This window comes from Botrytis sinoallii (genome assembly GCF_014898435.1).
Source record: "Botrytis sinoallii strain Bc 23 chromosome Unknown BSIN_034, whole genome shotgun sequence".
NCBI classification, from domain to species: Eukaryota; Fungi; Ascomycota; class Leotiomycetes; order Helotiales; family Sclerotiniaceae; genus Botrytis; species Botrytis sinoallii.
The window spans coordinates 95,685-115,823 of record NW_024066061.1 but is presented as its reverse complement, the minus strand read 5'-3'; the positions used below and the strand labels follow the sequence as shown (position 1 = coordinate 115,823).

General features: G+C 41.4%; 7 protein-coding genes across 7 annotated transcripts; 3 read left to right on the top strand and 4 right to left on the bottom strand.

Annotated features, from left to right (window-relative positions):
* Positions 1 to 1,871: 1,871 nt before the first annotated feature.
* Positions 1,872 to 3,836, bottom strand: EAF02_011632 (uncharacterized protein; the record flags this gene model as incomplete). The annotated part of the gene is made up of 2 exons (XM_038907679.1): positions 1,872 to 3,491; positions 3,687 to 3,836. 2 exons carry the CDS (start codon positions 3,834 to 3,836, stop codon positions 1,872 to 1,874), a joined length of 1,770 nt encoding a protein of 589 aa, XP_038752496.1.
* Positions 3,837 to 6,650: 2,814 nt separating this feature from the next.
* EAF02_011631 (uncharacterized protein) lies at positions 6,651 to 10,688 on the top strand. Its single transcript, XM_038907678.1, has 5 exons — positions 6,651 to 7,401; positions 7,464 to 7,775; positions 7,916 to 8,556; positions 8,577 to 8,840; positions 8,889 to 10,688. Exons 1-5 carry the CDS (start codon positions 7,235 to 7,237, stop codon positions 10,064 to 10,066), a joined length of 2,562 nt encoding a protein of 853 aa, XP_038752495.1. The 5' UTR covers positions 6,651 to 7,234; the 3' UTR covers positions 10,067 to 10,688.
* On the bottom strand, positions 10,601 to 11,982 carry EAF02_011630 (uncharacterized protein; the record flags this gene model as incomplete). Its single annotated transcript, XM_038907677.1, has 2 exons — positions 10,601 to 10,606; positions 11,554 to 11,982. 2 exons carry the CDS (start codon positions 11,980 to 11,982, stop codon positions 10,601 to 10,603), a joined length of 435 nt encoding a protein of 144 aa, XP_038752494.1.
* A 272-nt stretch (positions 11,983 to 12,254) lies between these two features.
* EAF02_011629 (uncharacterized protein) lies at positions 12,255 to 14,063 on the top strand (the record flags this gene model as incomplete). The annotated part of the gene is made up of 3 exons (XM_038907676.1): positions 12,255 to 12,537; positions 12,679 to 13,298; positions 13,359 to 14,063. The coding sequence occupies 3 exons, from the start codon at positions 12,255 to 12,257 to the stop codon at positions 14,061 to 14,063; spliced, it is 1,608 nt and encodes a 535-aa protein (XP_038752493.1).
* Positions 14,064 to 15,205: 1,142 nt separating this feature from the next.
* On the bottom strand, positions 15,206 to 16,234 carry EAF02_011628 (uncharacterized protein; the record flags this gene model as incomplete). Its single annotated transcript, XM_038907675.1, has 3 exons — positions 15,206 to 15,749; positions 15,854 to 15,897; positions 16,034 to 16,234. The coding sequence occupies 3 exons, from the start codon at positions 16,232 to 16,234 to the stop codon at positions 15,206 to 15,208; spliced, it is 789 nt and encodes a 262-aa protein (XP_038752492.1).
* A 422-nt stretch (positions 16,235 to 16,656) lies between these two features.
* EAF02_011627 (uncharacterized protein) lies at positions 16,657 to 18,989 on the bottom strand. The gene is made up of 4 exons (XM_038907674.1): positions 18,407 to 18,989; positions 18,232 to 18,355; positions 18,086 to 18,176; positions 16,657 to 18,030 (listed from the first exon to the last, which is right to left on the bottom strand). Exons 1-4 carry the CDS (start codon positions 18,421 to 18,423, stop codon positions 16,952 to 16,954), a joined length of 1,311 nt encoding a protein of 436 aa, XP_038752491.1. The 5' UTR covers positions 18,424 to 18,989; the 3' UTR covers positions 16,657 to 16,951.
* A 279-nt stretch (positions 18,990 to 19,268) lies between these two features.
* EAF02_011626 (uncharacterized protein) lies at positions 19,269 to 19,730 on the top strand (the record flags this gene model as incomplete). Its single annotated transcript, XM_038907673.1, has 1 exon — positions 19,269 to 19,730. The coding sequence occupies one exon, from the start codon at positions 19,269 to 19,271 to the stop codon at positions 19,728 to 19,730; it is 462 nt and encodes a 153-aa protein (XP_038752490.1).
* Positions 19,731 to 20,139: the final 409 nt, after the last annotated feature.

The following is a 20,139-nucleotide window of genomic DNA, read 5'->3' as shown; positions in this document are numbered from 1 at the left end:
ATGCATTGTCATAGACATGAATGAAGTAGATTTAGCGTCCATCTTGCGCACAGACATAGGCATAACCTAGATGATTGAGATTTGAGATTTGCCCAAAACTTGATCAGGAGGTATGGGAAGTATGGGTGACTAAAGTTGTTCTCCGGCAGAACAAAAACCCAAAGCACACCTTTTCAAAGAAAGTCCTGAGGGTAAGTGCTGCAATACGGCACAGAAATACAATATGATGCTGTACTTGCGAGACATTGCCGAATGCGAGCCGTAACTCATTCATTGCTTCAAGAGCATACAGTATTAATAGATTTTCCGGTTGATACGTCGGGCCGTACAGTAACAAGTAGGTCATCGGAATCGAACCATAGGCTTCATAATCTACACTCTGAATAGGTAAAAGGATATACGGACTGTAAAGACACTACAGTTGATACATCTAGCTACGTTATGAATCAGGGATCTCTCATGTTTCTTCAATTGCCATGATCAAAACCCATTCATTTCTAGTTTCAAATCCCCTTGTAACCAGATAAGGAAGGAACAATTAAACTCCCCAACCATCAATCTTCCAAAAATATAAATACCTTTCAACATATAAAAATCTTCCAATACAAACCCATCAAAAAACAGTCCATAGATCCATAATACCTGACATCTGAACTCCCAACTCTACATCACTCTTAGTCTAATCGTTAAAAATTTCTCCAGAGCGAAGCGAGAAACTCTTGAATAGCACTATACCCCTTTCTTTCATCGATATCCCTCTCAATCTTCCACTCATCTATACTTCGCTTAGTGTTACTCTTCCACTTTCTTTTCTTCTTCTTCGATTAAATGAGTTTAGATTAAAAATAGCTAAATCCTCCATTTAGCATTTCTTTTCACTCCTAAACTGAGAGCGAGATTGTTGGGAAACTATCTATCTACCTATTCGTCTACCAACCATCTATCCCAAACTCAAACCTATACCCAAGAAAAGAAAAGAAAAGAAAGAAAAGAAAAGAAAAGAAAAGAAAAGAAAAGAAAAGAAAAGAAAAGAAAAGAAAAGAAAAGAAAAGAAAAGAAAAGAAAAGAAAAGAAAAGAAAAGAAGAATCATCAATCTTCATTCATTCCACTCTTTCAAATATAAATAAATTTATTTAATTTGAAAAATAATCTAATTAAAGAAAAAAGAAAAAGAAAAAAGAAAAAAGAAAAAAGGAAAGAAAAAGAAAAAGAAGAAAGGGAATTGTTAGATAATAGAAAAGTTTAAATAGAAATATTAATATATAATAAATAACTCAATTATCTAATTACCTAGCTATCTATTTTCTCTTTCGAGAAAATAAAACTAAAAACAAGATTATTAGAAAATTATTTATCTATCTACCTATTTATCTATCAATCATCTATCCCAAACCCAAACCTATACCTAAGAAAAGAAAAGAAAAGAAGAATCTTCAATCTTTAATCATTCACTCCCCCAAATATAAGTAAGCTTATTTAATTTAAAAAATAACCTAACTAAAGAAAAAAGAAGAAAGGAGAAGAAAAGGAAAAAGAAGAAGGAAAGGGAATCATCAGATGAGTGGAAAAGTCCGGGTGGAAATATTAATATAAGATATCATGTATAGATAAATCATGCGTAGATGTATAGATAGTACACAGATATTTAGATAATAAATACATGCATACGTACAAATAACTTAATTACCTAGCTACCTACTTTCTCTCTCGAGAAAATTAAAAGACGCGAAATATGGAATAGATAAAGTTACAAATCCACTCCCTTTTAACCAAACAAGCCAAATAAGAATCCCCATCCATCCATCCCTCCCTCCCTCCCTCCCTCTATCCATCCATCCTCCTACGACTCCCCCACCCCTAAAAGACTAAACTAATACCTACCCCCACACCCCTGCGGATTCGCCAACTTCTCCAAAACCCGCTGCACCACCTCCTGCGCGCCCCTAACCCCCCTCCTCCCAATATCATCAGGAATGAGATTCTCCGCCAACAAACTCTTCGCACGATCACTATTCAAAAAATCCACCAGCGTCTGCGTATTCTCCAATTGTTCCGTCCAGGCCCTCTGAAACTCATCCGCGAGTCGCGTGCCATTCTCCACCGCCGCCAAGCGATCATTCTCGAGATCAATCAAGCGCTGTTTATACAGATTTTCGAGCGTCGCGCGACGAGCTTCAAATTGTCGCGCGTCTGCTGCCCGAGTATTCGCAAGCGTTTGTTCGCGCGATGTGAGTTCTTGGGATCGGGTTTCGAGATCGGTAGCGCGGGTATCGAGTTGTCTGCGTTGGGCTTCGAAATCTTTGCGCTCTTTGGCGAGACGTTCGCGTTCGGTTTCTAGCTGAATGGCGACTTCGTTGAAGTCGGGGCCTTCGGTGAAGCGTTTCCATTTTTCCTTCGCGTTGTAGACGTGGGAGCGTTGGAGCTTGACTTCGTTGAGGAGATACGTGCGTTCTGTGTCTGCGACTTCGGCGGCTTCGCGGAGAGATGCGTTGTCCCGGCGGAGTTGTCGGAGTTCCTCGAGATCGTCGCGGGTTTTCTTTTCCCAGACGGAGACGCGCTCGGGCCAGACGGGTTTGACCACGCTGACGACGGTGGGGTTGCGTTCCATTTCGCGGGTGGCTTTGACACCGGGATGTTCGGCATGGGCGGGGATGACGAAGATGGTTTTGAGGGAATCGTTGCGGAGTCGATAGTAGCGAGTTATGACATCGATGGCGGTGATACCACGGGAATATTCTTTTCCACCTTTGGTTTCCCAGAGACGCTCACCTTCGACGCCGAGACGGAGATGATTTGCACGGATTTGTTCGTCGACTCGTTCTTTCTTTTCAAATTCATCATTGAGAAATTGCCAGATATCGTCGCCGGAGTTGACGAGGACGAAGCGATCTTGTGGGTAGACGAGCTCGCGGCCACTACGTCCATCGGGTCCGACGCGGGAAAGTGCTTGATGAGGAACGACAGCTTCGCCTTTCATTACGTCCATGGCATTTGCATGAAGACGTTCGAGGTTATGAAGACGAGCGACGAGTCGTTGGATGTAAAGTATCATTTGACCAAGGAGAGTTGTTTCTGCTAGGGGTCGATTGTTATCGTCATCTTCATGTGGAAGAACACCTAGTAGACCTCCCTTGGCGCTATATTCATGATCGATTAGTTCGAGTACTTCGTTTGCGTGTTTGAGAAGTGCTTCATGGGTAGCATATGGAAGCGATGGACCGTCAACAGGAGCTGGATCCACTTCATGCAATGGACAGACGTCAATCTCGACAAAATGATCTGGTTGTCCTGGATTTACCATGGTGCCCGGTTCGACATACTGAGGTTCCAATGTATTGAGTAGAGTGGGAAGTGGAAGATTGTGATGGACTGTATTATTCTCGTAGACATTATTCAAATCATTGAGGAAATCGAAAGTTTCATTTTCATTGAAACTCGGGGGCTCCATCAAACTTGGTAACCGCTTTTTGATTCTTACTATCGATGGTTCCTGCGTGGGTGGAAAGAGTGATTTGCTTGAGGAGAATAACCAATGCTTGAGCATGTTGTTTCAATTCCAGAATTGTAGGTGAATGACCTTTCGTAGACAAATAATTGCAGTTGACATGTTTAAAAAGTGGAATTAGATCTGGTTGATTGAGTGTAAAGATGGAACGATATGCTTTGAGAATTTTGTTCGTTGTACTGCTCCTCGAGCTAGACCACTTGATCCCCTAGGCGCAGGACCTATCGTGTCAGGAGCTCTAACTTCGGCAGACCCTCCTCCAGCTCTTCGTTGCAAAGCGGCAGCGCCTGCAGCCGCAGCTGGTGCATCCCGCATTACTACATCGGCCATAATTTTTTGTAATGTTTTATTTTGTGATATTTGGCCTGGGAAGGTTAATCGTTGACTTGGCTGTCTCTAAATGTCGCTTGAAGTTTATCGTAGCAGATAAACAAATCGCAAAATGGGAATAACACGATGAAAGAAAAGATCAAGTAACAGCAATGACGCTTTAGGAAATATGTATACCGCATGTTTGTGAAGCTTGAATAGAGATAATGAAATATAAGGAATGTAGTTCATTGAATGTCAAGTCCATCGAAGCAATTCTTTGATGGTATGAACAATAGATGTTCTGCTTTCAACGCAAGAAGGTTTCTTTGTTGGAGGGTATTTGTATGGAATCGTGTGTTCTTGGCATGAAGGTTTTAGTCTGATGGAAGTTTTGACTTGCAATGGATGTAGAGTAGAGATTCATATCACGTGAGCTCATGATCACGCTTGAAACTGAACATCGTAATATTAATTATCCATCCATCCATCCATGGCGAAGAATTGATTTACACTTGCAAATAATTGATTGTCGTTTGAATTTTCTCCTGGCATCTTTATCAATTAAGATAAAAGGACGTTAATTAAATCAATCAATCAATCTATCAATTAAGATGGTGAAGGGATGGTGATGAGCCAAGAGATACTGTGGCGATAGTATGGCAATAGTACCCGGTACATGATAAGAAATCGAGCACTTGAACATTCTTATATTGTATCCATCTATATCCTCAGAATATATCCTCGGAATTATGACCATCGGGAAATTCCCATCAATTGAAAACATAAGCTGTACTCTGGACCAATAACGCAGCAAATATCAGCGGGGTGAAGTAATATCGATTCAGCTTGACAGGCTCACAGGTTATGAGAACCATGTCGAGCTGTGGGGTCAGTGATAATTCTGCAGGTACTACTTGGTGTTAGATATGATATTGTGTTATGATCATATCTACTAGGTAGGTGAGAGTAAAGAATAAGAGCAAAGAATGATAATTTGGATTGAATGAGCTCTAACGAGGTAATGATGAATGTGATTTATGCTGTACTGTGTAGATATCATATCGACATTTAGAGAATATCACATCGACGTCAACATCAATACCAGTGTCACGATTAAGCAATATCAACATCAAGCTCTAATAAATCATCAACCAACCACCCCACCTGCACACTCAACACTCAACACTCACTCCCTTCGGTCCCGAACAACCATCCCTCACATGAAGTACCGGCGGCTAAACACGCAGTCAAGATTTCCAGGGACGTGTAGAGTGCATCTTCACAGGCCTTCCAGGATATTTCGATCGAATTGCAATTGAGGGTCCAACGGGGTTCCCATCACGGTTAAGCTCTTTTCGTTGAGAATTTGATATCGTTTGGATAATTAGTAGGTTTAGTGCATCGACTACCAGATGTGACGCCGACGTTATCCACCGGTGACAGGTGCCAGGAGTCGACTAACTCATCTCATCATTCCACAAGCGTCAATTAAGCTTTTTGATATCCGAAAGGACTAGGTAGGTACTACTGTAACTACCTAGATAGAGGTGGGAAAGTTAATATTTGAAACTTTCCTTCTTTCAAACGTGTGGCTGTGGCTATGAATAGGTGGTAATTTAACTCCTTTTCTTATGATGAAGAGTTTGAAGGGGAGAGGAGAGTCGATAAGATGGACGGTATTGTATTTATATGATAGATAGATATCTTTAGTAGACTTTGGGAATCAACATTAACCTATGCAACTCTGATGCTAGATGTATAACCACAAAATGGTAAACTACAAGAGGACTAACCTGGTTTTTATAATATCAGAGTTGTATACTTTCTGGTTGTACGAATACTCTTCAGATTATACGGTGCACCATGTGAGAATTAAAAACATCCGATTCGTACGAGTAGATCGCCGATATATCCATCTCTACCTCATACCATTCACCACGTTTTACCGGTCACAAGTCACAAATCAATCACAAATCACACAGCACAACTCACAACTCACAACTCACAACACATCCCTCTCCAACCGTGGCTGGTGGGCTGGGAGAGATCAGGATGTGGAAATGCAAATAGTATTGTCTGTACCCAAGGAGGTATGTACGGTGTACTATGCAGCTATCCCATTCATTCAGCTATACAAGGATTATCCACTCCCGCAACTTATCTCAATCCATCCATCGGTTATCTATCTGCGATGCTATGTTTGAAATGAAATGGAGGATGGGAAATTGCATTTTGGGGTTTTAAGTTTTTTTATGTTATTTGTGTTATATGTGTTTTTCTTTTCTTTTCTTTTGATTTGATTTGATGGCTGTTTAAATGGTGATCTTTTTTATTTGGTAATTTTGATTATGATATGATATATTGATATATTGAAGACTGAAGAATGAAGAATAAAGTTAGCAAGAGAGGGAGAAAGGAGGGTTTGAGAACTAAAGAGTATCTATCGTAGAAATGAAATACTACTAGCTACCCACTTCAGCTGCTATGAATTCAATCCTAAATTCCATACACGTAGACGCAGGGTTACTTTGGAGAAATGGATGGTCTAGAGCAATATCAAGAAATGTACACGTTCATCTGACTGGTCCATTCGAGGGAACAGAGGATACCTGTCATGTTGATGAAAGCCACACCTCTTACTAGCTGTCCACGGGTCGGGGATTCTTTGTTGTAGATTTGAAGGATGGCGATTTCCTATGAGATGTTTTGATGTTACTATTTGATGTTACTACGGTGAGAGTCTTCGATATATAATCACTCATCTCATGAGTACAATGGAATATTCTTTATGCATCAGTGTCCGAGTAATTTCATCATTGATTGTTGGCTGTGCAAAGAATTATCTTGTCCTTGATTTGGAAGAACATCTCATTCTGATTTCATTTCCGAGTTCATTCAACATTCTTGTCTCGTATTCTTGTGCTTCCATTCTTCCATTTCCCATCATCATTCATTCTCTTGACACCAAAATCACAGCCATTCAATTGATTGCATATGCAACAATCCAACATATATCGTCATATCGAAGATCCTTGCCTCTCGATTATTCCCTTGGGCCTATCCCATCCCATCCATATTTCATCCCAATTGAAAAAAATTCTTGATTCGTCCCCAGTTATCACCTCCAGAAATTAAATCAAGGACCTCAGACAAGGGTTCTTGGTCCAAGCTTGCGAAACAAAAAGTATCCTGGTCGTCCATCACTTTGGTCTCAGTCCTGGCTCTTTTTATTTCCTTCTTTCCCCCAGTCGCATCCTCGATTTCCGTCCCTTCTCTTTTCCCTTTCGAACGTCGACTTTCCTCTCCCTTATTTTTGCTCGCATGAGCAGGAATAATCTTCATTAATTATCATCCTCGAAATCAAAATCAATTGCGTGCGTCATTCCACGATATCGTGAAGATATCACTTGGTAATCATGGCCAATGATACCAGTAGTGGTGGATCCAGTTTATCGGGTTTGGTAGCGACTTTGGTACCGACCTTCATTGTGGCTGCCGTGTACTTTGTCATCTTCTTGATCTTGCGCAGATCCAACGTACGATGGTACGCTCCGAGAACGTATCTGGGTGCATTGCGCGAGGAGTACGTACATTCCTCACACAGAATTCGATGCGGGATGCAGGTCAATGCTAATATTCAAATAGAGAACGAACGAAACCCCTTCCATCAGGATGGTTCAATTGGATTGGTCCTTTTCGCAAAATTCCAGATATTTATGCCCTTCAACATCAAGGTCTCGATGCCTATTTGTTTCTTCGATTTTTGCGCATGACGGTGGTCATTATGTTTGTGGGTTGCTGTATCACATGGCCAGTTCTGTTCCCCATCAATGCGACGGGCGGAGGTGGAGCAAAACAACTGGATATGCTCTCTATGGGTAATATAGATAGTTCTACATCGGCTGGAAGAGATCGATACTATGCTACTTGTTTTATTGGGTGGATTTTCTTTGGATTGTAAGTTCAATTTCTGTATTCACTTTTGCATGCGCGCATAAGTTTTTCCAGAAATCTCATGATCTTCTTTGGAGTTTCTTGATCTTTGGAATGCTCGCTGGTCTTGACCTCCTGAAACTTTACTCATCCCAATCAATTAGTGTTCTTTTCCTTGTTACAAGAGAAACTATCTATTACGTCAACCTTCGACAAGCTTTCTTACTCAACCCAACTTTCGCAAATCGCATCTCTTCAAGAACAGTTCTCTTCATCTCTGTTCCTGCACCATATCTCGAGGAAAGCAAACTTCGAAAAGTCTTTGGAAGTGCAGTACGTAACATTTGGATCGCTGCAGATTCCGGAAAGGTGGAGGAACTGGTTGAGAAGCGTGATGAAATCGCCAACAAACTTGAAAGTGCAGAGGTCAAACTTATCAAGACAGCAAATGGCGAAAGACTCAAGGCAATCAAGAATGGGGCGAGTCAAGAAGAACAACCCGTCATAGAAGATAATGGTGAATCGGGATCATTGGCCTCGAGATGGTTGCCTCAAAAGAAGCGTCCCACACACAAGCTTGGCAAATTTGGTCTCTATGGAAAGAAGGTCGATACAATCAACTGGGCTCGAAGTGAATTGGAAACTCTCATCCCGGAAACCGAATCCGCTCAAAGTACTTATTTGGCTGGAGAGACTAAGAAGGTTGGATCGGTATTCATCGAATTCGCTCACCAATCGGACGCTCAAATCGCATTTCAAACTCTCGCTCATCACCAGGCCCTTCAAATGTCTCCTAGATATATCGGTTGTTCAATCCTAGCGAAGTCATCTGGAAATCTTTGACCATCTCATGGTGGCAAAGAGTTGTTCGTAGATTTGCTGTGGTTGGATTCATCGCTGCTCTGATCGTTTTCTGGGCTATTCCAGTCGCGGCTGTTGGTCTTATTTCAAACGTCTCATACCTCGAACAATTTAGCTGGCTTTCGTGGTTGAAAGCAGTTCCAAATTGGATTATGGGTGTCATCTCTGGTCTCTTGCCTTCTGTCGCTCTCTCGATCCTCATGTCACTTGTTCCTATTATCATGAGACGTAAGTTATCTTTATCAAAATTGAATGACCTATGCTAATACGAAATAGTTTGCGCAAGACTCTCCGGTGAACCAACTACTGCACGCGTAGAACTCTTTACTCAAAACGCATACTTTGCCTTCCAAGTCATTCAAGTTTTCTTGGTTGTCACTATCGCATCATCGGCATCATCGGTTTTGTATCAGCTCATCAACAGTCCAACTGGAATTCTTTCCCTTCTTGCGAATAAATTGCCCAGTGCTTCCAACTTTTACATCTCATACTTTATTGTTCAAGGTTTGACTGTGGCCGCTGGAGTCATTTCTCAAGTTGTTGGATTCTTTGTTTTCAAGATTCTCTACAAGTTCTTGGCCACTACTCCACGAAAGATGTATCAAAAATGGACTAGCTTGAGTGCCATCTCATGGGGTAGCACTCTTCCAGTTTTCACTAACATTGCTGTCATTGGTATTACTTACTCATGTATCGCGCCACTTGTGATGGGTTTCGCGACTATTGGTATGAGTTTGTTCTATCTCGCTTACAGATACAATATCCTCTTCGTCACCGATACTCAAATCGATACCAAGGGTCTTATTTATCCACGTGCTCTCCAACAACTTCTCACCGGTGTCTACCTTTCGGAGCTTTGTTTGATTGGTCTTTTCGCCATTGGTAAAGCATGGCCACAAATGGTCCTCATGATCATATTCCTCATTTTCACAGCTTTATACCACATTTCTCTCAACGCAGCCATGGGCCCACTTCTGCACACCCTCCCCAAAACTCTCGAGGCCGAAGAGGAATCTATCCGCGGCGAGCTCGAAGCCGGTATGAGCGGTAGCCCCACAGTCTCCCACGAGAAACATAACGAGAAAAACGGATCCAGCGACCTGAGTCCTCACTCCAAGCCCCAAGGCGGTATTTTTGCTAAATTCTTTAAACCCCATATCCATTGCGATTACGCTAGCATGCGCAAGCTTGTTCCTCACGGTAATCTCGATCCCGAAAATCTCTACGATGATGTGACTGCTCGGAATGCATACTTTCCTCCCGCTATTGTCTCCGAGGCACCACTTTTATGGATCCCGAGAGATCAGGCTGGAATCAGTGCTCAGGAAGTGGCTCACACGAGTAAGGTTATTCCAATTACCGATGAGGGATGTACGCTTGATGAGAAGAATAAGTTGGTTTGGGATGTTGAGGGAGCGAGACCACCACTTTGGCAACCAAAGATTTTCTATTAGGCTATGCATGGATAGATGGAAGGGAAGGGAATGGAAATATGGAAGAATATTGATAATAGATCTTTCAGGATCTGAATTTCATGAAATGAGATTGGATGCGATGAGTTGAGATGTTTTTTATACCCCGGGAAATCGAACGGAACGGAACGGAACGGAACGATGAATAAATAAATAGATGGATGAGGACGGAGTTGGTAGTTTTTACCATACTCTTTAATGTTTTCTACTTTAATTTGGTGGAGGTTGGGATGGATCTGTGGATGTGTGGATATCTGGATGAAAAGAAAGAAGATGTGTTTTTCTGATATCTGGAATCTGGAATCTGGAATCTTTGAGTCTTCGAATCTTGAGATTGCGTAAGGGAGTAAGAGGTAGATGGTTAGATACCCCAAGGTCTGAAACTAAAAAATAATTGTTTATAAATTCTTGGGGGTGTAATGAATGAGATGTGGTGTGATGTAATGTGGCCAAGCGGTGTGATTGATGGATCATTTTGTCGTTGAGCCTTTGTAAAATTTGTATTACATTACATGTTCATAACTATGTATGTTTATATTTTATATGATCTTACGTTATATATATATATACATACATATACTTAATAGGTAGTTAACTATTTAGTAATATTCGCTTGCTTGCTCGCTTATTTGTTTATTTATTTATCGAGAAAAAGAGAGGAGAGGAGAGGAGAGTAGAGGGAGAGGGAGAGGAGAAGTGAGAGGAGTAAAAGAGGAAAAAGAGGAAAAAGTATTGTGTTGTTTGAAATTGTTATAGTGGAAGTGAGAACGATTTGAGAGGGAAGGGGGAAGAGGGAAGAGGGAAGCTAGAAGAAAGAAATGGGGAATAAATGGGAATAGAATATGAGAGGAACAGAAAGGGGAAGGGGAAGAGGAGGAGGAAGAGGAAAGGTGGAAAGAAAAAAGGTGGAATAAGTAGTGAGAGGGAATTTGAGAGGATAGGGAGAAGTGAGGAGTGAAATGGGATAGAGAAGCGAGAAGGATTTGAAAAGTGAGAAGGAAGAAGGAAGTAAAAAGGAAGAGGGAAGTGAGAGGGGATGAAGAAGCGAATAATGAGAAAAGAAGAAGCGAAAGGGAATAAAGAGACGAGAAAAATGGAGATCTGGTACTTCTTTTAGGGCTAGTATTACTTTCAAAATCGGATATATCTACTTCAAATCTTCATATCAATATTCCTAATACTAACATTCTCAATCCAAAGATATCCAATAATTCTAACGAAATACAGAATGAATGTATTTAATTATTTAAATCTAAAATATTAATCTCTTTAAAGTATTTGTTGTTTGTTTTATTAATCTTTAAGATTATATTAATAGAGGATTTTAGGGAAGCTATTGAATTTAAAGAGAAAGATAAAATCGAGATACTATATTTAGATAATAATATAGATATTATAATTATATTAATCAAGATTATATATAAATACTTCAACTTAATCTCGAAATACTTTAATTTAATTTTGCTTACCAAAATCGTTATAGCAATATGTAATAGTGAAAACCCTTTCGTTGTTCTTGCATTAAGATCTGCTCCTTCATCCAACAAGACACGCACGGTTTCCAAGTGCAACTTAATAATAGCACATATTAATAGTGAGTGTCCATCTCTTGTCTTAGCCTCAAAGCTAGCCTTGAAGTCTGCCAGTAAGGAAATTACAGCTGCTTGATCTGCAACCGCTGCAAAGTGAAGAGGGGTAAATCCATCTCTTCCCGATATATTCACGTCTGCCCCTCTTCTCTTGAGCAGCTTCATGATTTCCGTATGACCTCTCTTTGCTGCGCATACCAGAGGGGTTCCGTAAAACTCCGTGGTCAGGTTGATATCTGCTCCATCTTTCAAGAGTTTCCGCAAAATAGGTTCATTGCCGTGTGATGCTGCAAGATGCAAGGCGGACATCTTCGAAGATCTTTAAACAGCGATTTTATTTTAGGTGCACAATATATGATAAATCAAAATACAGCCTCATTTGCAAAGAAGGGAGAGAGGAAGTGAGGCTGAGACACGTGGCGAGTGAGAGCTTGCAGGTAGTATCGTTTACTGAAAACAGTTAGAGGCCTTGGCTTGTTCCCTAAACCTCTCTTTTTTTGGGGGGGGGGAGAGGGGGAAATTAAGACGGGCGATTGAAGTCAAATTGTATCAACTTTGCTCTTTACTAAAAATCCGCGACCATGGCACTCTCGTTTTACCAACGGCCAATGAACGCTCAAATTAACGAAATCCGGCTCCTGGAACTGACAAAAGGCTCGTCCTCAGATCCAGTATCGTGCTCTATGAGGTTGGTTTCTCTGGACGACGCGGATATTGAGTATGAAACATTGTCCTATGTTTTGGGGGACAGTCGCCGGACATGTTCCAATTCAGAGTGTGTGGAGAAAGCTTTCAAAGCCACAAAGCAATCTCGAGTTGGCGCTACGGCATTTGCGGTACAAAGATTGCAGCCGTTTACTCTGGGTAGACGCTGTCTGTATAAATCAACTGAATATACCGGAGAGAAATAGCCAAGTAAAACTGATGGGTTCAATCTATGAGACTGCGCACCAGGTTCGTCCGTGTGGCTGGGAGAGGAGGAAAGTGATACTAAGGAAACTATAGAGCTCATTCATCGCATGGCTGGAAATCACAAATTGCACTGGGCGGACTTCACTCCAATAGAAGATAATGAGCCTAGATATGGAGTCGGTCTAGATCGTTTGCTTCTGTTCATCTTCTTTCGCGGGCCATGGTGGACTCGCATGTGGACACTGCAAGAAATGGCAAAAGCAAAGAGCTTGACCTTCATCTGTGGCTCTTCTGTTATATCGGGCCAAACTTTGGAACTACTTGTTCAGAGCTTTAACATACATTATCAAGCGTGTTGTTTTGATGAAAAGAATAATCCTATTCTGACCTTGCCCCATCTCGAAAATCGATTTTTGGAGCTTCAAAGAATTGAAAGTCTGAGGAAAAGTCGCACTCGTGTTGGATTCCTTGAATTGGCTCGTTTATACAGATATCGCATCGCAACTGACCCTCATTATATGGTATATGGGCTCCTCGGTATGTCGTTGGACCTTGATGACAAAGTCATCAATTATCAACTGCCGGTTGCTGAAGCTTATGAACTTGCCACATTGGCATTGATCGCGAAAACGGGTAATCTCGACGTTTTCAGCCACGTTCTTGAGCATCCTTCAGACGCTTCACATAAGTATACAGAGAACCTCCCTTCTTGGGTACCAGACTGGAAATTGGAATACCAGTTCGAGGTCCTTCGCTTCTCTGGTAAACGTTAGGAAGCATTCTCCACGCATAAGACCTCGGGATCCATTCCTGTGGATATCAATCGAGTATCACCCGGCAAAATAGCTATAAAGGGACTCCTGTTTGATACTGTGGAAGAACTTGCGCACGCTAAAGCTCCTTCAATACTCATTAGCTATGACTCAATCGACGAATGGCGAGAATTTGCAGGAGTTGATGAGAAACCGGAAGAGCCCTATGCTGGCGGCAAGACTCTCATAGATGCATTTTGGCGGACGCTATGCTGCGACATGAGTGTAATCAGCGAAGAGAAGCGGGCTACTTTCGAAGATCGAATACTACATGATGAATGGTGGTGGATATTTCTCTTGATGAAATACAAACAGAATGCCCAGGAATACTCAAGGAAGCTGAGGCAAGAGGTATTGCACGGTGTGAACCAGCTTGCTCTTTCCATATATTCTTATACCGCTGGTCGAAGATTCTTCCGAACAAAGACAGGTTACATTGGTGTCGGGCCATCAGGAATGAAAGAAGGTGATCAAGTTTGCGTTCTGTTCGGAGGAAAGACCCCGTTCATCCTCCGTAGAAAAGATCCTGAAGTAAAAGCACACAATAAGTCAGTAGAGGAGTGGATCTTTGTAGGTGATGCTTATGTTCAAGGGATTATGAATGGAGAAGCTATAAAAAGTATGGAAAACGAACAGTTGCAGTCGGAAACGTTTATTCTTTGTTAAAATTTAAAAAGATATTCGAAGAATAAGAAGGATAAGTTAACGATGTTATAGTTAATATACAATCTCTATATCGGCAAATTACTCTCATACCCCCCAAATATCATTTAATTACTCTCATACTCTAAAATTGAAATGTAACTTAAGTAGATTCTATTATAGATTCTATATTATAGAATCTAAAAAGCATAAGAGTAAATCATCTCTCAACTTCAGAATATAAGAGTAATTAAATGACTTTTGAGGAGCATGAGAGTAATTTGTCGTTTCTACATATACTTAAAATACTATTAATCTACTTAATATAAAGTATTAGAGTTAAGACCTTCTATAGAAATGAATCTATATACTTTCTTTCTTATTATAATATTGTTAGTCTAAGGATGATACGAATGACGCAGCACCTACAATGATCGGTCCTAAATGTCAATATTGTATTCTATCTAGAGAGCTAGCTACTTACAGAAAGAAGCAATTCTTAAGTATACTACGAAGCTAGCCCTCTCGCTTAGTATACTAGATGATCGGGATACTAAATTCTTCTACAGAATCATAGTGCTTATCTAAATAGTCATCTCAATATATTGAATAGTGTTTCATGGAGTTCATTTTCAAAAACTTAACTAATATACCGATACAAATCATATATTGAAATCCTATTGATAATATGTAAACCTAGTCAAAGTTAATATGAATTCAATTTTATAAGTACATATAGTACTAGAATCTCATGTGGACAATTCGCGTTTCCGAAACATTCGCTTTCCCCGACTAGAAACTCGTCGACCGTTTATGAGAGCCAACTGTTAGAAGATAGAGCTCTACTTCGATGCATATTATCCGTCTTTATATTTCTCTACGCGGTACGCTCTAATGAAATGTTGAGATGAAAAAATGGTTGAGTTCGAGCGGCTTGTTATGATGAGGAGGGGTTTCTGCTTAGTATGGATATTTGAATGAAACGATATGATATGACTGTTTGTCAAAAATGACTTGTAGTCTTCCGATACGGAGTAGAATGGATAATAGATATCCCAATCATATCATAGTGATTACTCCGACCTAGGGAGTCCTCGCTGTCCGTCCTTCCAATTTACACGCATAAATTAGTTCCTATTCCCATCCACACACACCAAAGCAACTCCCTAAACCCAAAGGCTTAACCTTCTTCTTTTCTTCTTTTCCCCACCCCCGGCTCCACCCCCCTTCTTCGCGAATTCCCTCCAACTTCCAATTCTCTCCTCCCTACTCTCCTCCCACTTAACCTCACTATCCCTCTTTCGCTTCCTCTCTTCCCTCTCCTCCTCCACTCTCTTCTGTTCCCTTCCCTCCTCCTGCATCTGCGCCTTCACCTGTCTCCTCCTTCTCTGCTCATTCTCAATCAACACGAATTTTGTTTTCTCTCTCCACTCCCTCCTAAACTCCTCACTCGGTTCCTTCACCTCCGCACTATCTCTATTCAATCCCTTTTCACGCATCACCAGCATTCGCGCATCGGCAATTGCTTCATCTAATCTTTCACGATGTTTCTCATCCATCAACTCCGTCTGCGCTTTCTTTAACCGATCAAATGCATCTGGAGCAAGGGGATTGCGTGTTTTATCCGGATGGATCAAGAGGGATTTTACACGGTAACATTTTTTGATATCGGATTCGCCGACACCAGGTTGGAGGTCGAGGACTGCGTAGCTGTATTATTTTTGTTAGTTGAAATGTTTGGGTCCTTCCGACTTATTTTCAATGCCGTTCATTTTGTTCCATCGAGATAACATTCTGGGAAGGGGAAGACATACGCATCTAAACGAAAAGCTCTTAATATCCTATCGATTTCAGAATCCTTTGCAAAACACATAAAGTCAGTAATCATTCACTCATTGACTCAACTTCTCCGGCGATTTCAGATCCTCTCCAAAAACAATCCACCCATATAACTTCTTCCAATCCTCTCCCTCAATCCCCCAAAATAAACATACTTTCATAAATTCCTTTGCCTCACTCTCCAACCCCTCCAGCGCATCCAAATCATCCTGCGCATCCCCTTCCTCATTTTCCTTCTTCACCACCACCTCCTCCTGCTTATCCTCCCTTTTCCATTCCCCCTGCGCATCTTTCACCTCATCCCTCTCATCTTCCTCCCTCTTCACCCTCTTCGCATCCGGACTCGTCGCCGTCATTATCTATTCCGCGATTTCGATTTCGATTTCGATTTCCCAGTATATAATTCCGACGCTATCAAGTTATTAACCTCTTATCAAAGAAAGTCTGTCGTGCGGAAGAATAGAAATTGGCAGAAAAGGCCAAAAAGGTGAGGTGATCGAAGGATTAAAGAATGAGGTTGATAAGATTAAGAGATCGAGATAGCAAGCTTTAGATTGTCAAGCTAGCGCTCGGGCCATTACTAAAGATGCGGGCAAGGCGATTGACGCTATGTAGGTGTGTATTTTGGTGTGACTTACATAAGTTTTTGATGGTGCTTCCGGTGAGGAGCCTTCATGATATTATTTATTACTTGGTGACTTGATTAAAGTTGTTAGGTTTCCACACAGATAACTCCAGATACACACATACCTGAGGTCACTCAAATGAATTGAAAAATTCATGGAAACGTGGAACAAATAGTATTTTCATTCTCATTCCCATACCAGATATCCACAAGTCCCGATCTTGCTAACGCCATACATACATACATAAATACATCTAGACATTTAAGTGCACACTTGCATTTCCATGCTACCAATACCACTTCATATGAATCCATTTGACCCATGTAAGAGGGTCTCGTTCTGTCATTTCTCACATCATAACCACTACTCTCCTCAATTATTGCGTCAATACCATACGTACCATAAATTATGATATGACATGACATGATGAGAACTCGTGCGAAATCCTCACAAGAAATAATCCGCCACCGGTTTCTTAGCCGGCATGCCCCTTGAATCCTGTGGCGCCGCATGGAAAACCCTATATCTCCTTGCAGGTCCACTCAATGCTACTTTCTCTTTCAATAACGGCGCATTAGCACCATTCCCTCTACTAACTTCTCCATTACTCCTTGCCATTATTCCATTTCCTGTCCCATCCTCTCCTAATTCCATAATCGCTGCTACATTTCCACATCTATAGCAGTAATTTGGCGCAGACCATACTGTAACAATACTATGATCGAAAGTCTCTTTAAACCCCTCCATTACTAACTGATGGGCTCGAGCAATCATTGAAAGGTCGTTGGTATGGTTGAACATTTTGACGATATCGGCTCCGAATAAAAATCCTGCGCCACGTGGGGAGAGACCCCAGCCATCTATTTCATCAGGATCGGACCAGAGTAGATCACACATGGCGCCTTCATGAGGGACTTCTTGTTTGCGGTCTAAGAGACGGATTTTATCGACTGCTTGGATCAGAGGGGAAAGACCTCCATGGACACAGAAAACCGCGCCGGAGGGATTGCCTGAACTTCCTCCACTGTAACCTGAAGCCCCAGAACCAGGTGCACCAAGACTGGTGGGGAATTTGCTTTGGGGACTTGGAGAACCCTTGTCTGATGAACTCATTTCTGAATCTATAGATGGCTTTCTTTTCCCGATCTTGTCCCTGTTTCGTAGAAATTTGTTCATAATACTTCCATCAACATTTAGAATCTCGATTTCCACATCCTCGTCATTAAATTCTTGCGTCGAGGAGGTACTGTGTTCGCCATTTGGCATAGATGTAGGTTGAAGACTGCTTGATGCTCCAAGCACAATTGCACCGAGAGCAAGATAATCGAACACTTCGCAACAGTATCTCCACACATTTGCGCTTCCATACTTTCGTAAGCATTCGTCGTAAAATCCATAAACTGTTGTAATTTGTCTAGATTCGTGATTACCTCGGATCAAGGTCATTCGATCTGGATATCGTACTTTGAGGCACAGTAGGAGGAGGAAAGATTCTAAAGAGTAGAACCCTCGATCAACGAAATCACCTAAGCAAGTTAGTCAAGGTCTGCCATAAATGCCGTTTAAAAGGTCGTATCTTACCCATGAATAAGTAATTTGTATCGGGCACATCACCACCAACTCTGAATAGCTCCATGAGATCGTGAAATTGTCCATGAATATCACCGCATATCTGCATAAATTCGTCAATATCGACCCATCACTTGCGCAAACTCATGAAGCCGTACCGTAACTGGAGCTGTTACTGTGACCACATTCCCTTCCTCGATCAACAATTCTCTCGCTTTATGACATAATTCTCGAACTTCTGCTTCTGGGATGGGTCGGCAAGCTCGCAATTGCGAAATGGCTCTGAATTAAAGTCAGATTGAAGTCTTTTGAAGGAAGTCGTAGAAGCTGTACCTATCCAGATCGCTCATCTTTCTTACTAGAATATGTCACTCGGGAACTTTGGGGGCCAACGTATTGAGCAGGATCAGATTGGCGTCTACAGAGTTTATGTAATGTAAATAGCTTCCAGATGTCGATGAGGCGCAATGTCAATTTATCGGCCGTTCAGATTCTGCAGCGCAGCTCATTCGAAAAACCCAAGATTCGAATATGAAAGTCCCTAATGTATTTTGTCGAATTCGTTTCTTAATAACGCGTGAATGTTAACGGCGCATCGAGGTTCTATGGGGGCGCAAACGAGATGGCGAAATATCCCAAGTATCTCAAGGCTGGAGAAAATCACTGTTCGGGAAAGAAAGACGAAATGAAATCCCGCTCCAAGTGAGAATTCGACAACAGATTATATTGCTGTTATTAAAGAATTCATTGATGTCTTAATTATTATTGTTATCGAAATTGTCGGTTGAACTATAATTTTCCTCAGCCTCGAATATGATAAGGTACTGACTGACTGGTCTGGTATCTCAAGATGACGCTAGTGTTATGAGTGTATATCGAAGCTCAAATTAATAAAAGTCTGGGGTGGCTTGGTGGGAGTGTGGTGAATATAGAGCCTCAGACCAAAATTAATAAATTACCCGAGGATATCCCACCATTTTTATGTTCAACTGCGGAACCCTACGTCAATTTAAAGACAGGACTCATAGATACTTCAATTAAAATTCCATGTCAATGTTTTCACATATAATGAGATAACAGGTAAGTAATCTTTCAAAACTCAATTGAACCTCATTACTAACACAAGTTAACAGACACGATTCATTCTTTAAACAAAACTCACCACATTCCCTTGAAACCAAAATATAAAAAAACCATGCCGCCTCATCTTCACCCCCGCTCAAAATTCACATCTTCCCTCTTCGCAGGCACACTCTTTGCTAGTTTCTTCGTCGTAGCACTACCGCACGTTCTTCCTTGTCCGGCACCGCGCGTCGTATATGCAGATGATGGTTCGGGATCACAGAGGCCGATGAGGAGAAGGAGGAAATGTCCTGTTGATGAAGTGGGGGCACAAGGGAAGGAACAGGGGCAGCTACAGATACAATTGAAGACTGTGGGAGGAGACAGAGAGGGAAAGAGTGAATATAAAGATTTCAATGAGAAAATTCGGGAGGAAATGGGTGGTAATACTGGGGAATCGGATGATGGGGAGGAAATAGAAGGAAGCAGGAAACTTTCTAAGCGCGAGTGTCCGGTGCCGAAACCTGGGGGTGTACTAGGAGGAATATTGGGCTTTAAGTCGACTGTTGAAGAAAAGGGCTCGAAACCACCGTGAAAGATAAGATCAACTTCGGAAGGGCTTTGATATCGGGTGGTGAAAATTGGGTACTGGCAGGATTGTATATGTGGTGCGGGTGTACATATTATGCTACCACGTGTACGGTATGATCTGACATTGGGTTCATGAGTCTACATATTATGGATGAACAAATGAGATATTTAGATGCATGTGGAATTTTTGGATTTACAAGATCTCCACTCGGCATGCTGTTTAATGCGAGAGATGAAAGGAAAAACGTTTCACATTCTTGAAACGTTCAAATAAAACGACTCTCTACTCTTTACCTTGAATTGTTCTCGCAGTCGTCTCTTCAAAAAAGAATTCTGCAGAACCCGTAGTGCATTCCAAGCATTTACAGAGTAAAACTTTCAATAGCCGATACATGTTTGCAATCGAGGTGTTT

Coding starts and splice junctions, on each gene's coding strand:
- EAF02_011631 (XM_038907678.1), top strand. CDS start 7,235: ATGGCCAATGATACCAGTAGTGGTGGATCCAGTTTATCGGGTTTGGTA. Junction 7,402..7,463: donor CTGGGTGCATTGCGCGAGGA/GTACGTACATTC, acceptor ATATTCAAATAG/AGAACGAACGAAACCCCTTC. Junction 7,776..7,915: donor GGGTGGATTTTCTTTGGATT/GTAAGTTCAATT, acceptor CCAATCAATTAG/TGTTCTTTTCCTTGTTACAA.
- EAF02_011627 (XM_038907674.1), bottom strand. Junction 18,177..18,231: donor CAGTAACAGCTCCAGTTACG/GTACGGCTTCAT, acceptor GAATTTATGCAG/ATATGCGGTGATATTCATGG. Junction 18,031..18,085: donor TACAAATTACTTATTCATGG/GTAAGATACGAC, acceptor TAACTTGCTTAG/GTGATTTCGTTGATCGAGGG.